This window comes from Daphnia pulicaria, chromosome 6, assembly GCF_021234035.1.
Source record: "Daphnia pulicaria isolate SC F1-1A chromosome 6, SC_F0-13Bv2, whole genome shotgun sequence".
Taxonomy (NCBI): Eukaryota; Metazoa; Arthropoda; class Branchiopoda; order Diplostraca; family Daphniidae; genus Daphnia; species Daphnia pulicaria.
This window is the reverse complement of record NC_060918.1, coordinates 16,920,921-16,934,965: the sequence shown is the minus strand read 5'-3', so window position 1 is coordinate 16,934,965 and position 14,045 is coordinate 16,920,921. Positions and strand designations below refer to the sequence as shown.

Genomic DNA, 14,045 nt, shown 5'->3' with positions numbered 1-14,045 from the left:
TACATACTACTGCGACGCTGGGACGGCCATATGACAACTTGTATCGGAGTTGATCCGTCCCTGACGGTGTGTGTGTGTGTACCACCGCATTGCTCAATGACTCCCGATTTTGAAAGTCTAGAAAAAGAATTACGGTAAAAGAAGGAGAGAAAAAAAAAGTCAACTTATTTTATTTTTTGAGGATTCGAAATAGTAAGAAGGTTGCGCTATACCCGGTCAATATACGTAGAGAGAGAAAAGGGCTTCTTCCTCCTCTCCGCAATGTGCATGTGGCGCCTCTAGTCGGGCCCCGCCTCTTTTCCCACTCTCTCTCTTCCTCCGAGCATTCGGCTCAGTTGGCTGTCGTCTGTTGTGCTTGGTGAACGTCCCCCGTCGCTGCTCGTTGTGGTACCGCCTTTGCTCTCTCTCCTGCCCCGTCGTCCAGGATAACTTAGTTTTTTTCCCCGACAACTCTCTATTTCATCCAATAATATCCACTATGGTAAGTACTTCCACGTCGGCATCCTCTCCCAACCGGCACACGAAAATTCCGCCATTTTTAGTGCCTAGTCTACACTTGACGGAAATATAGATTTTATGACTGGAGAAGAGTCGGGTGGGTCGGGGGGAGGGGGAAGTAAAATCAAACGACCTTTTTCTTTTTTTTTTCTTTTTTCCCTATTCTCTTCTCAGATAGTTGTCGCTTTTGACATTGCCGGCTCGTTGTACTGAAACAGGGGGCAATTTGGCCGTCATCGCCCTCGAAATGTCGAATGCTTCTTTCTTTTCTAATTTTGGAGTAGCTCGTAACAGCTTGCTGCTGCACACGTCAATTTAAGCTCGGCACACAACCAGACTTGAAGCTCTCAAACAATATGGTTGCACACTGACCAGACAAGGCCAGTAGTAAAGAGAAAGTTGGTACTGCTAGATTTATTCAGGGCAAATTTACACAGTCTGGTTTGAGCAATGTTGATACCAATCAAGGCTCTCTCTTTATTACTCATGTTGAAATGTCTTGGAATTTGGAATTCTCAAGACAATTATATTAACCAGAAACATTTGTACCTCTACAGGCTGACCAGTTGACAGAAGAACAGATTGCTGAGTTCAAGGAAGCCTTCTCCTTGTTTGACAAAGATGGTGACGGCACCATCACCACCAAAGAGTTGGGAACTGTCATGAGGTCGCTTGGACAGAACCCCACTGAAGCTGAACTCCAGGACATGATCAATGAAGTTGATGCTGATGGTACACACATTATTCAATTTTTCTAATTTATTGCAACTCCAATAGATTATCAAGTATTCTGACAAGTTTGTTTTTGCTGCTTAAGTGGCTTGACTGCTTGGCAGTCAAAGGCTTCCTGAAATTTCTGCTCTCTGCTCGCAGAACTTTTCTTGAATGAGAATACTGACTGCATGTTTTCAATATCAATGAAAATTGTTTTGAAACACTTTTATTTCTTATCGATTCTCTTGTTTTCTTATCATACAGAAATCTAATGTAGTTCTTATCATTCTAATCCAAAGGTAACGGAACAATCGACTTCCCCGAGTTTCTGACGATGATGGCTCGCAAAATGAAAGATACCGACAGCGAGGAAGAGATTCGAGAAGCCTTCCGTGTGTTTGACAAGGACGGCAATGGTTTCATTTCAGCTGCTGAGCTCCGGCACGTCATGACCAATCTAGGAGAAAAGTTGACCGACGAAGAAGTCGATGAAATGATTCGCGAAGCTGACATCGACGGAGACGGCCAAGTTAACTATGAAGGTAAAAACTATGATATGTCATGCTCACCTGCATCCAATTTTCTTTTATCGCAGTCGACATCGTCTGTCCGCCTGTTAAACCCTTAGATTTTTAACTAAGCCCTGCATTTACAAATAGTCAGATATCCACATTTTTAGGGAGGTTCTTGCATGCACGTGCGGGTCCCATACTTTCCCAGATGGACCAAAAAATAATGTGGAATATGGAAGTAGAAATATTAATTTAAAAAGCTGCTTTTGGTTCCATGTGTCTAGAAACTATCAAAGACGCACCTTTAATATTCTGTTGGTACACAGACGCACAATTTCTAAACTCTGTGACAAATGTCAATGTGACAACGTAACTCTCAATTATCAATTTTCTATTTAACAACCATGGCTTAACCTAATCCAATTTTAATCTGATTTTGGAGGCATTCACAAACAGTTTTGGTGTTAGAAACATGATGATGCATCGATTTTAAACCGAAATTAGCGCGTTATCTCTAAAATATGCATCGTCTTTCGTCGTAAAGATTCAGTCCAACCTGGTCCTTTAATATGTGACCTGAATTCCCAAGACGTTTTAAAATTTGATAGTCGATGCAGGACAACTTCTATTTCCCCCACTTTTGTCTAGTTTATAGTGGAATCGATGATACTAACACGACTTTTCTTATCTTTGCAGAATTCGTGACCATGATGACCTCGAAATGAATAAATCCTGCGGTGTCGTGCCCCTTCCCCAGTGAGCCGTGTGTAGCGTGGACTTGGTTGTGTTTACCGAAACAACAATCAACAACAAAACGTACCATACTTTTCAAAGCAACTGTTTGTAAGACTACAACAACACCCGGCTGACGATACGCAAAACAAGAAAAAGAAAAAAAAAAAGAAAATAAGCCAGTTGTCATTGATCTTTCGAGGGCGGCATCCATTTTGTGAAGGGAAAATAACATCACCAGATTTCTGTTTCAAATAGTTTTTTTTTTCCTTTTTTTTTTTGCTTTTTTAAAAATATTTTGTGTGTAAAAAAAAACTAACGTCAACGTTACTGTCTAAAAACACTTTGGTTCCCATGCATATAAGCTGCGTTCGTCCAGTGTAGTGTTGTGAACTGCCGTGCTGCTCGGGGATGGAATACTGGACCAAGTTAATTTAAAACAGAATACGAATCGGCAGATTAAGAAAAGAAAAAAAAAACATAACATGGGGAATTATTTGTCTTAAAAAAATAAGTGATTTTTTCGTCAGCTGTAGAAGAAATTCGATACATTCACCATCAACCAGAACCCTTCCTCTCGTTTTTACCCTTTCGTTCATAAAAAAAAAACTTGTTTGGTTCACCCTTCATCGTTTGTGTCTAGTTTTGCTCTTTTTCATCCCTTAAATTTTCGTTGTTTTTGAACCATCTCACCATCTGTACACAAAATCGAGCAACGGCTGAGCTGGGTAGTGGTGTGAGAGAATGGCAGAAAAAGAAGCCCACCATTCTTTGATAGAATTAGTATTCTAGATGAATCTGCCGAGTGTGAAAAAAGCAGGAAGAAGTTTTTATGTTTGGAGTCGGCCAGTTTTCTTCATTCTATTTTTGAATGTTTTTCTTCATTGTATTCCTCCTCCCCTCCGAACTTTAATCCCATAAATTAGAAAAATCCATCCGTTCGATGACTGAGACACATTCATCTTCGAGCCCTAGAAACAACCAAATTATTTTCAAATTCTTTGTGGTGTGTTATATCCGCCCAACCTCTTTCCTCGATAAAACACAACCAATTTTGTCCACTTAAAAAAAAATTAATAGACGTGGACTTCCTCCCTTTCCCGTTTTTTCAATCTTTGTGCATTGATTTTTGGGTCTCGTCTTCTTTCGCGTTTTTCTTTGTGGGTATAATTTTTCGTTCCCCCCATACTGTTGATGCTTTTGCGTTTTCCCCTTTTTCGAGGCTATTTTGTGCAAATCTTTTCCAATTTCGAATTCGATAGGGATCTGGGATAGGGGTTTGATGGTAGCCGAGTCGATTGGATAACACAGACACACAGGAATTATTTTGAATAAATATTCCTCTTAATCATTTGATTCCCACCCGTTTTACAGCGTTTCACATCATTAATTAGTTTTTTGGTTAAAAAAATCCCATGTTTTGTTCGCACAGTGCGGAATATTACTTTTGGGTGTGTGAACCGTTGCCCACTGACCCTTCCGTTATTTTATTTTCTTTTCACATGAAAAGAAATTGTGACTTCCTCTCCTCCCCCTTTTGATGTGTGGCGATTACACAAAATTTTTGTCCTCGAAGACTCTTGATTTTCTTATTACAATAACTTTAAGTGCACACACAAGTTTAACAACACACTGACAAAAATAATAACAGACGGGACTTTATTCAATGACTCGTAACGACATTGAAAAAATGATACACTTCATCACTATCAAACATAGCCACATGTGTGTTGCACGTGGAACACCGTACTGGATGATAAACATCTTCAGACCCACTGAAAGTAGGTTCATCTGACGCCGTCTTCTTGGAACGGTTTTTCTGTGACTGCAGAGGAATTTTCATCACCTCACTCATGTCTACTTGACAATGAAAAGTAAACATAGCCCTGTACTGTGTTTTGATAGTTTCATGCCTACAAGGTTAACATTCAGTCAATACAAGAGATTCAGCAAAGTCTTATGATGTAATTAATTAAAAAGCAGGTCATATAATTACCTCTGACAGTCATGGCATAAAGTTGTAAAACATGCAGGGCAGTTCAACACTGCATCACTGTTAGGTAAAAGTTTGGGCTTGGCCTGATTCTTGAATTTCTTTCTGTACATGTCTCGCTGCTTTTGTACATAGGATTCATCTTTGAGATCCATTTGAGGATCATAAAATAATTCCATATTAGATTGTGCTTGAGCTGTTGAATCTTCTGTTTCGACATCTTCTTCAGAATCAGTGTCAAAGTAGTGATCTCTTGACTTGCTTTCTGTTTTAACATCACTCCCAAATTTTGTTGGATCTTGAATTTTTTCTTTCTCAAGATAAGTTGCCACACGAAGCTCCAATTCCTTGTTCATTTCAGCCTGAAAATCTTTCAACGACTTTTTTTCCCCACACTCTGATTGCTTGTAAAATTCTTTCATAACCATTTCATCGTCATCGCTCGAATCGATGCCTCCTTCATCGCTGAACTGTTGGACAATGTAGTCGTCATCTGAATCCATTTTGGAAAAAGAGCTGAAATCGGTGAAAACAAGCATTTTATATACAGCGAAAACTAGCTTCACACTCTTAAAAGTTTTACTCACCGTTATTACACAAGAAACCAATATTGTTTTCATCAACAAGCATTAAACGATGGTCTTACGTACGTATAACTAAGCAAATAAGCATGTGCCCTTCTGTCAATTCTTTGTTGACATCGTTATAACTCGATTCTTTCAGGCGATAGGCCGATAGCTGCCACTGATTTAAAATTTCATTCAAATTGATTAAATGCCTATAAAAAGCTTTAAAAAATCTATCAGGATTTTTAAAAAATAATTTAAAAATAAAAATCATGTAACTTTTCCTGGAATTTTCGATTTCTGTAATAGTTAATTTTTCGCATCGTTGATTGCTTTCGGTCGGTCTGCTTTCACCCCCCAATGGTCCAATCCTCAATCACTTGTGTGAGAAGGACGGCTGGTTGCATTGTGTACAGTGGTGGCACACTGCTAGGTGGGTTAGGAAATAGGACTATTCTTAAATAATTTTAATCGAGAATAGAACTGGTGATATCCTTTAGATTAAAGATTACGTAAAAAAGGGTTATTTTTAACATGTCCGTACGAAAAGCATCTCACGCTGGCAGCTGGTATTCTGATTCGGGTAATATTGAGACATCTTTGTTCCTTTGTTTAAATGAAAAAACATCATGTTTAAGTTGTTTATCATATTTACCCTTTCCTAGCTAAGGAACTTGGTCGTCAACTCGATGGGTGGCTAGATGCAGCCAATTTCTCACAGGGACCAGCAAGGGCTATCATTGCACCGTAAGTTTTTTAAATGATTATTTTTGTTTTACTTCTATCAATAAAATATAAATCTGTGAAAGTCTCTCCTGTGTGAAAATTAACAAAAGCTGTTTATTATTTTACCACAGGCATGCTGGCTATCGTTATTGCGGATCTTGTGCAGGTTTTGCATACAAACAGATTGATCCTACAAATGTGTAAAAATAAGCCTCAAAAATTTTTTTACCTTTTATTTTCCCATCAGTGTGTATGTTGTTGGAACAGGAAACGTGTCTTTATTCTAGGGCCTTCCCATCATGTAAGGCTGTCTGGATGTGCCCTCTCATCTGTAGCCAAATACCGCACTCCATTTTATGATCTCACCATTGATACACAGGGTAAATTTATATTTCACAATTTTGTAAGGGAAAATATTTAGTCTGTATTATTTTTAGTGTATAAAGAACTACAGGGTACTGGCTGCTTTGAGTGGATGAATCTGGAAACAGATGAAGATGAGCATAGCATTGAAATGCATCTGCCTTATATTGCCAAAGTTTTTGAAAAGTATGTGAATTTATTGCAATCAGAATTCTTCACATGCAAATTATTGCAATGTTGTTCATTTTCAAATATCTTGCTGTTTTTTTTAGTCACAGAGATTTTACCATTGTCCCAATTTTGGTTGGATCGCTGTCTCCGGAACGTGAAACCCACTACGGAAGACTCCTTTCCAAGTATCTCGCGGACCCCAACAACTGTTTCGTCGTTTCATCGGATTTTTGCCACTGGGGTCAACGATTTCGTTACACCCACTATGACAAAGCATGCGGAGAAATTTTCCAGTCTATCCAAAGGCTAGATCGAGAAGTATAATTGTTTTTTCCCTTCTTATTTACTAATATTTACTGTGCCATAAATGAACAGGGTATGTCCATCATTGAAACACTGGATACGGCAGGATTCACCGAATATTTAAAAAAATACGGCAATACCATATGCGGTAGACATCCAATCGGAGTCCTGTTAAATGTAAAAAATCTTGTATTGTCAGACTAGTAAAGTTGTTAATTGTTATCTATTTTTTTAGATGATAGATCATATCCGTCAAACCACAAACGGCTTGAAAATGTCACTCAAGTTTGTGGATTATGCTCAATCGAGTCAATGCCGCTCCTTTAGCGACTCGTCAGTCAGCTACGCGTCTGCTGCTCTACTAATCGAATGAATAACCTTCAAGCATCTAAATTTATAGAGCATTGTGTTAAGTTAGGGAACAAGACAGCAATTTCGTTCTTAGTTAATTGGGAAGGGTTAAGAATACTATTTTCCTGACTTCTTGAAATCCGCGCTATAATTTGGATTGTTCGTGAATAAGTTACATTTATTTACTTTAATCTAGTTTAATGAAAGGCTGGATTGCAATCTTAACAGTTGTCTATTCCTTAGTATTAATTCAAAGTTCTGAATCACTCGACGATTTGCGAATTGAGAGGTAATGCGTGTAGCGTGTAGCTTCGTATCTCATATAAATGCTGAATTAATCGGGAGCCCGGTTTTCACAAAAAAAAAGTTTTGTTTGTCTTTCTGGCCACATAATTTTTTTCAGCTGATTTCTGTGTGATTATACATAATTTTTTACCTCGTTTTTTTATTCAAGCACTTCTGTTATTTCGCTTTGTTGGTGGACTGTTATCCATGACCGTATTATTAAGTGAGTAATTGCGACTAAATACCTTTGATCTTATTAGTCAACTTCTTGCAATATTCATTCTGCTTGGGTAGCAAGAATTGGCAAGGAAATATAGGTAAAAGTCATCAGCTGCGGGGATCGAATCCAACCCTAAATATAACAGTACGAATACTTTTGAAAAAATTCATAACAATTAGACCAATTTAAGTTGACAAATGTAACCTATTTACTTCCGGTTTGCGTCAATTAGACCCGACCCATTGAAAGAAGATTGAATTAATGAAATAGGCATGTTCTATAATGAGCGCTGTTAAAGGCTCACAAATTGAAAAACGTAATTGTGGTACTTATCATGAATAATTATTGGAAAAGTGTCAGGAAATGCATCTTATTGTCGTAACTTCTCTTCTGCCAAGTCCCAACCATGCGATCCGATGGGAATTTGCCACCTCATCATTAGCCCAGGGGCAAAGCGTTGTTTCCGATCCGAAAATTTTCCTATTGCAAAGCCAGTGTTTCGGCTCGTCATCATCGCCAATGCATCACACATATTTCCTGATCGTGCTGTGTGCTGGATCAGTTGCTCTCAGATAACACAAAACGCCCAACGTTCGTGCGCAAAAGAAGGGACGAAATTCTCACTTAACACCAGAGGACCAGCATTTCGTGCAACTGCACGTCACGCCATTTTATTGCTACCCGTTGTCGTCTCCAAGATTTCGCCCGTGAAACACAATTACACCTGATGCGTGAAGTTGACTAGCTGTTACATCCTGACCCTGCTTCGAAGGAAGAGTTGACCGCCGATGAATTAGTAAGCCTCTTTGCATTTCTTTATCAGTGTCGCAAGTAGAGGCAGTACAAAGCGGCAGCACAAAGCTCTGCTCAAGAGCGCAGCAATCACGCGTGACTCAATCCTACGAATTGCAGGGCCCTAATATTAAATCAACCCAGATGACGGTCTGATGGAAGTTGAATCCTTGTTCGAAGCTTTACCCGCTTTTCTTTTTGTATTTCAGAATTATTGAAAACCACATTTCGAGCCACATTTATCCTTTTTGTTTTACAGTGTGCGCCTTTTCCCACCCTTTTAATACAAATTTGTGAATCAATTAACATCATACATCCATTACCCAGTCTTTTATCTCACGGAACTATTTATGACTAAAATAGGTTTTTTGTTCGGTTTGGGTCCGCTCTCCTCTACTGAAAGTATGAGGGTTGACTTCGACGTCCAGTAGACTTATCGAAGGGAGCAACTTGCAATCTAAATGGTCAATAATGGAAAAGTCGTGAGGATTCACACCGAAGCTTTCCAGTTTTGAACGAATCTACGGTTGCGCAATAAGTTTAATAAGGGAAAAAAAGTTTCAAGTGTAGAGATTATTTAAGATGAAACAAACCTTGTTGATTTGTGGTTGATCCAAAGTCGGGCGACGGGAAAGGATGGAAGCGGAACGACGATGGCCGAATAAAATGCTTTGACAGCTGTATAAATAGCTCAATAATTTTCGTAATCCGTTGCGAATACTACATATAATCAGCCTTGCCTGCCAAACCTTTATCGTGAGCAATATTCCTAATTTGACTATTCCCGTTATGATACATAACTTTTGGTCACAAACGTTAATTTTCAAAAGAGATTCCTTACTCATCGGAAATCGCACACACATAAAGCCGGGTTGATTCGAATCAGGGACATCCTCTCGGTTAAAATAATATAAATAATTAAATTGACTGAAAAACAAATTCATCACGCAATCAGAACATACTAGTGCTCCAGTGTAACGATAATTGTTGTCTAGACCAATGGTATCCAGAGCGACATGGTTGCGTGACTGGACAATTTTTAGTGAATGATCGGAATTGTTGCCATTAAAATCGTATATCCAGCAAGAGGAAGCTGTTGAAAATTTCTGTATGACATACCAACGTCCAAGAAACTAGGAAATCAATCAAATTAAATATTATAAATCAGTTCCTATTCCTCTTCAGTATATATATACACGATATACACGATGAGATGTTTTCTAACTTAACCTTTGACATGTCAAAATCAATGACTGGCTCAACTCGAGGACAAGAACCAAGATTAAATGTATGACTATGAACGCCGTTAATGAGCACCGTCAATATGAATGCCATCACAGCTGCGACAATCAAAATTTTCCGATCCATTTTTCAAATCGACAAACTTTTTGCCTTGAATAAAACATTCCAATCACTTTTCATTATTTAAAAAAAAATAACAATAACCAAAGAGAATATGAGATTGCAGGAAAAAAAATAACTTACCTTTGGATAGATGCAACAAGCAAAATACGATGTTGTCGAGTGCGAGAACAACGGCTATTTAAAGAAAAGACGCTTTGTGTAGTCCTGATTTAAAGGCTTCAAATATCAAATGAATACCGAGTTCAATGTTCTTTTTCGCCACAGGCCTTGTCGCCCTTGCGTCATCTCTTCCGCCTTCTCCCTTTCTTCACTTTTCGTAATAAATAAAAGTAAATCAATACAACAAATAAGCTGACGATATATAAAGTCAAATTTTCCTTGATTACTAGAATGAGAATATTCCTCACAGGATTATTCAAGTCCATACTTTCTTATTTTAAGCGATTTTCTTTGTCTTTTATAAAATAAAATTCATGCTTAAATAATAAAAATACTTAATCAACTTGAAACGGACGGAACAATTATACTTTGGCACTTGATTGTACATAACAAGAAATTGAAAGTCTTAGCATAAAATGTTCGTCTTTTTTTGTTTGTGAAAAGTAAAAAGAAATCGTTGCGTCATTGTGCCGATGGCTGTTTCACGTTGTTTTGTTCGGTTTCATTTTATGGGGAATTACCTCGGTAAAACTATATATTCCATAAATATCTGCACAAGTATTTTTCTAAAAGCATCTAAGCTGCTAAGCTAGCTAGCATCCTCTTACCGAAATAATCGCAAGTTCTACATAAAGTAATGCATCATGGTGGAACGGATTCCCTGTTTTCTAAGCTCAGCCACTAAGTTTTTTTCAGCTGATTTTCGTGTGATTACAAAAATTGTTAAACTAATTTTTATTTTGATTGAAGCGTTGCTGTTATTTCACTTTTTACTAGTGCTATCATAGTATTATCAAATGACTAAATGCTACAAAATACCTTTGATCTGCAAACTTTTTCTGGTTGACGAAGTTCTGGTTTTGCCCCATATTCACAAAATAATTTCAAAGTGCGTAGGTGATCCTTGCTATTTTAATTCTGTAAAACAAATTTCTGAATAAGGTTGAGATACGGAAGTGCGGAATTCATTGGATCGCCGAGTGCATTCTTCATTAAGCCCCAAACGTTAGGAATCTAAAATATAAGTTATGATTATCAACTATATTTTTCTTAAAAGATTTGGCAAATCTTACATTCATTTGGTGAACGTTGGCTAAACCGTTGCTATTAATGCGCATAATTTTTGCCCATTTTGGACAAAACGCGGATGCTATTCCACGACGACACTCCTGCCGGTGATGTCACGCAATCTGGCTCGATAAGCGTATTCCGTTAGGGCTTCCATATAGCAACAATGCTGTCCTGCATAGAGAGGAAATCAAAAGTCAATCAACTTCTTTTCTTTATCGGTTGCGCGGCGAGAAGCGAAATATTCGTGAAATAGTTACGTAGATGGAGATCATGCGCATCGTGTTAAAATGTCCAAAAGACTTGCAGTCATCCTCGTCGGATCCGTCGGTGCTGCAATATCCGCTTTCCCGTTACAGCGCAGTCGCAGTCTTTGTGGAAACGTCTGGTCAGCAGCCAAGCACGGCTCGACGGCTGGTATCCATTGCTTTAATCATCCACAGTTGCCTGCAGAATTTAAATTTGCGTTATGCACTAAATCAAAAAGTTACAACCAATTTTGATATAATACGAACGTGAACTCACCAGTGTCAGGGTATTGACTGATTCGAGCGTCGGCGAAAAGCAAAAGTTCGTGGCAAGATTAAAGGTCCATTTCGGGTCCGCTCCAGGATTATGGCTCCTTTAAAATATTTCGTCCGTTCGGCTTTCAATCCCACCTAGCCAAATAATCATTTCTTGTTAGGCGAACTAATATTCATTTAATAAAACTGGTACTTTCTGAAGGGTTCAATTTGTAAAGCGCTTTCAGTACTCATATGAATCAAACTCCAGCAGAAAATGTACTTCTAATCATTAAAGTAACTTGCCGTGAAGTTGAGACCAGTCGAAAAGCTTTTTAAAAAGAACCTACCGAGGATCACATTAAAATGTTCGAGTAGGATTTCCTCGTTTGGTGGACAAAGACAAACTTTCGATTTGGGTTCGATCTTATAAACTCAATTTTATCGAACTGGGGAACTGTTGTTGTTGGTTTGACAAGAAAACCATCAGGCGAAGATATACGAGACTTGCATCCGTAAAACGAATTTTTAATGAGAAAAGAAATAAACAGTTATTAGATGTCCTGTACTGCAGACTTGTACCGTGCGTTCTTTTTTCTTTTTCCTGTTTTTCGTCTTATTATCCCACAGCAACGAGAAACCAGTGAAGCTTACCAACTAGTCACGAACTCACGCTCTGTTCCTGTTCCTTTGTTTTTTTTATTTTATTTTTCTTACTTGATACTTTGGATGGCCCGGGTGCTTCAAAATATCCCCAGCCCTCACCGTTAACCCAGAGGCCAGGTACAATGCCAAGGAAATTCGATTGAAAAACTCACCATTAATTCACCATCTCGATGGTCGATGCTGCCGTTAATAAGAACTTTATTCCAATGAAACTTGGGCCTTTTTGGTCTGACGAAATGATACACACGGCGCGCGGCACACGGCAAAATGACACTGTGTGTGTGCGGCAAAATGACTGTCTCGACTGTCGTCTGCTTCCTTGATTCCTTCATTTTTCGTCTTTGGCTCTTTGGTCTTTGCCTCTTTGGTAAGGGTTCGGCAACTCGCCAACTCTTCTAAGAGTTTCTTGCCGAATAAATCAAAACAATGTTTCGAATCAAACCTGTCGTGTTGTTCCCTCCGGCCTCATTAAAGAAATTAGTTAATACCACTCATTATTCGCCGAGATCTCAATTAATTTTACAATCATGTCGGGCTGCCAGCACTGCTACAGGAAATACCACGTTTTTGAGCCAAATTTATTCAGACCTTTCAGGATCCAGCTGGGTCGTGAATACCCAACATCTCCTTGAAACTGTTCATGACTACACACACCTGCCTTGGTGGGCCACAATAGTTGTCTCAACCATCTCTCTAAGGTTGGCAATCACATTGCCTTTAGCTGCCTATCAGGTACTAATTTAGTTTCATAACATCCAAATATTTTCAAGATCTTGTTATTTTCCTACTTCCAGCACATCATCTATGCCCGACTGGGAAACCTAAAACCAGAAATGGACGCCATTCTCAAAGATCTCAAGAAAGAGACTGACCGAGCAGTAATCATGTATAAATGGGATGCCAAAAAAGCCAAACTAGCTTTCCATGTTTCTGTACTGCATTGTCACATTTCAACTGAAATTTTTATATTTTCATTGTATTGGTCTCTTCCTTGTACAGGCCAAGAAACAGTGGAATCTACTCATTCAGAGGGACAATTGCCATCAATTCAAAGCCACAGTCCTACTCTGGGGTCAGATTCCTCTCTGGGTCTGCATGTCAGTAGCACTCAGAAACATGGCCATGATGCTTCCTGTACAGACCATTGGTATGTTTACACAGTTAGTCCTTTCAAACAGTTTTTTCCTAACCAAATTTTAGATGCTCAGATTCTCTACTTGTCTCTGAGCACCGGTGGGTTTGGTTGGATCCCCAATCTGACCGAAGTGGACCATTCATTGATTTTGCCAGTTTTCATGGCCCTTACTAATTTGGCCATCATTCAAATCCAAGTGATGAGCAAAGTGGGACCCTCATCCCGGCTGTCCAATGCTATGATGAATGTTTTGAGAGTTTTTTGCCTTGTTATGGTCCCCGTTGCTGCCTATGCGCCCGCCGTACGTTTAATTCTCGTATGAATAATACCCAAGATAGTATTATCAAGTCTTATTCTATAACCCAGGACGTTGCGCTTTACTGGACGGTATCATCGGTTTACGGATTGGCCCAGAATTTAGTCTTACTCTCGCCAAGCTTCAGGAGATTTTCCCGGATACCCGTGACACGCGGTGAGAGGCCTCAGCCTTATCGGCACATCGTCAACCAAATAAAAGCTCATAGACTGTTTCAATAACCTCGGTAATGTTATGTTGTATTATTGCTTTAATATATTATTCGACATGACTAAAGCTGCTTTTAATTATTTGGGTGAATACAGTCAAATTTAGTCTCATGGATTCAATGTCAGACCAAGATCAGAGATCATTTACATTTTATTTGCAGTGAGTTCGAGTGTATTTATATAAATAATGTAAGTCTCACTATAACTGACTGGGTCGACTATGTAAAAGTAAAGATATGTAATCCATTCTGTGTGTTTTAATATGTTTATTAGAGTATAAATTTGTATGCTATGTTGCAGATTTGTATAATATGTTTTGCATTTCCATCAATAAAAAAAGAAGAACTGGAGTAAACTGATTGGCAATTTTACAACTTTTTACAGCTGAAGGAAGAACT

At 38.6% G+C, this 14,045-nt stretch overlaps 5 protein-coding genes across 16 annotated transcripts; 3 read left to right on the top strand and 2 right to left on the bottom strand.

Annotated features, from left to right (window-relative positions):
- The first annotated feature begins 234 nt into the window (after positions 1-234).
- On the top strand, positions 235-4,031 carry LOC124342292 (calmodulin). The gene is made up of 4 exons (XM_046795259.1): positions 235-481; positions 1,056-1,230; positions 1,512-1,754; positions 2,421-4,031. The coding sequence occupies exons 1-4, from the start codon at positions 479-481 to the stop codon at positions 2,447-2,449; spliced, it is 450 nt and encodes a 149-aa protein (XP_046651215.1). The 5' UTR covers positions 235-478; the 3' UTR covers positions 2,450-4,031.
- Positions 4,032-4,098: 67 nt separating this feature from the next.
- LOC124342291 (E2F-associated phosphoprotein-like) lies at positions 4,099-5,166 on the bottom strand. The gene is made up of 3 exons (XM_046795258.1): positions 5,037-5,166; positions 4,453-4,965; positions 4,099-4,369 (listed from the first exon to the last, which is right to left on the bottom strand). The coding sequence occupies exons 2-3, from the start codon at positions 4,950-4,952 to the stop codon at positions 4,120-4,122; spliced, it is 750 nt and encodes a 249-aa protein (XP_046651214.1). The 5' UTR covers positions 4,953-4,965; positions 5,037-5,166; the 3' UTR covers positions 4,099-4,119.
- Positions 5,167-5,344: 178 nt separating this feature from the next.
- LOC124342289 (protein MEMO1-like) lies at positions 5,345-7,154 on the top strand. Of its 4 annotated transcripts, none has more exons than XM_046795250.1 (9): positions 5,345-5,448; positions 5,516-5,598; positions 5,681-5,762; positions 5,873-5,941; positions 6,009-6,121; positions 6,179-6,290; positions 6,377-6,593; positions 6,651-6,755; positions 6,814-7,154. In XM_046795250.1, the coding sequence occupies exons 2-9, from the start codon at positions 5,550-5,552 to the stop codon at positions 6,949-6,951; spliced, it is 885 nt and encodes a 294-aa protein (XP_046651206.1). In that variant the 5' UTR covers positions 5,345-5,448; positions 5,516-5,549; the 3' UTR covers positions 6,952-7,154. The 4 variants fall into 4 exon arrangements, with proteins under 4 accessions (XP_046651206.1, XP_046651207.1, XP_046651205.1 ...); XM_046795252.1 differs by having other exon boundaries at positions 5,430-5,448; positions 5,873-5,907; positions 5,989-6,121; XM_046795251.1 differs by having other exon boundaries at positions 5,376-5,598; positions 5,873-5,907; positions 5,989-6,121.
- A 1,241-nt stretch (positions 7,155-8,395) lies between these two features.
- Positions 8,396-12,224, bottom strand: LOC124342290. 9 transcript variants are annotated; one of them, XM_046795255.1, is made up of 10 exons: positions 12,140-12,224; positions 11,344-11,477; positions 11,079-11,265; positions 10,824-10,992; positions 10,570-10,764; positions 9,829-9,901; positions 9,712-9,765; positions 9,189-9,359; positions 8,820-9,119; positions 8,396-8,747 (listed from the first exon to the last, which is right to left on the bottom strand). In XM_046795255.1, the coding sequence occupies exons 5-10, from the start codon at positions 10,617-10,619 to the stop codon at positions 8,571-8,573; spliced, it is 825 nt and encodes a 274-aa protein (XP_046651211.1). In that variant the 5' UTR covers positions 10,620-10,764; positions 10,824-10,992; positions 11,079-11,265; positions 11,344-11,477; positions 12,140-12,224; the 3' UTR covers positions 8,396-8,570. The 9 variants fall into 9 exon arrangements, 5 of the variants coding, with proteins under 5 accessions (XP_046651211.1, XP_046651209.1, XP_046651210.1 ...); XM_046795253.1 differs by having other exon boundaries at positions 11,536-12,147; XM_046795254.1 differs by having other exon boundaries at positions 11,672-12,147.
- Positions 12,225-12,299: 75 nt separating this feature from the next.
- On the top strand, positions 12,300-14,006 carry LOC124342287 (cytochrome c oxidase assembly protein COX18, mitochondrial-like). The gene is made up of 6 exons (XM_046795248.1): positions 12,300-12,719; positions 12,782-12,919; positions 12,987-13,134; positions 13,188-13,423; positions 13,489-13,664; positions 13,744-14,006. Exons 1-5 carry the CDS (start codon positions 12,414-12,416, stop codon positions 13,657-13,659), a joined length of 999 nt encoding a protein of 332 aa, XP_046651204.1. The 5' UTR covers positions 12,300-12,413; the 3' UTR covers positions 13,660-13,664; positions 13,744-14,006.
- Positions 14,007-14,045: the final 39 nt, after the last annotated feature.

Bases quoted from the DNA above. Each gene is read 5' to 3' on its own strand.
- LOC124342291 (XM_046795258.1), bottom strand. From the start codon at position 4,952: ATGGATTCAGATGACGACTACATTGTCCAACAGTTCAGCGATGAAGGA. The intron at 4,370-4,452 runs GTAATTATATGA...TTAACCTTGTAG, and splicing joins TTATGCCATGACTGTCAGAG to GCATGAAACTATCAAAACAC.
- LOC124342290 (XM_046795255.1), bottom strand. From the start codon at position 10,619: ATGGGGCAAAACCAGAACTTCGTCAACCAGAAAAAGTTTGCAGATCAA. The intron at 9,902-10,569 runs GTATTTTGTAGC...TATTACGAAAAG, and splicing joins AAAAAGTTTGCAGATCAAAG to TGAAGAAAGGGAGAAGGCGG. The intron at 9,766-9,828 runs GTATTCATTTGA...TTCTTTAAATAG, and splicing joins GAAAAAGAACATTGAACTCG to CCGTTGTTCTCGCACTCGAC.
- LOC124342292 (XM_046795259.1), top strand. The intron at 1,231-1,511 runs GTACACACATTA...TCTAATCCAAAG, and splicing joins CAATGAAGTTGATGCTGATG to GTAACGGAACAATCGACTTC. The intron at 1,755-2,420 runs GTAAAAACTATG...TTATCTTTGCAG, and splicing joins CGGCCAAGTTAACTATGAAG to AATTCGTGACCATGATGACC.
- LOC124342287 (XM_046795248.1), top strand. From the start codon at position 12,414: ATGTTTCGAATCAAACCTGTCGTGTTGTTCCCTCCGGCCTCATTAAAG. The intron at 13,135-13,187 runs GTATGTTTACAC...ACCAAATTTTAG, and splicing joins GCTTCCTGTACAGACCATTG to ATGCTCAGATTCTCTACTTG. The intron at 13,424-13,488 runs GTACGTTTAATT...TCTATAACCCAG, and splicing joins TTGCTGCCTATGCGCCCGCC to GACGTTGCGCTTTACTGGAC.
- LOC124342289 (XM_046795250.1), top strand. From the start codon at position 5,550: ATGTCCGTACGAAAAGCATCTCACGCTGGCAGCTGGTATTCTGATTCG. The intron at 6,594-6,650 runs GTATAATTGTTT...ATAAATGAACAG, and splicing joins TCCAAAGGCTAGATCGAGAA to GGTATGTCCATCATTGAAAC. The intron at 6,756-6,813 runs GTAAAAAATCTT...CTATTTTTTTAG, and splicing joins CAATCGGAGTCCTGTTAAAT to ATGATAGATCATATCCGTCA.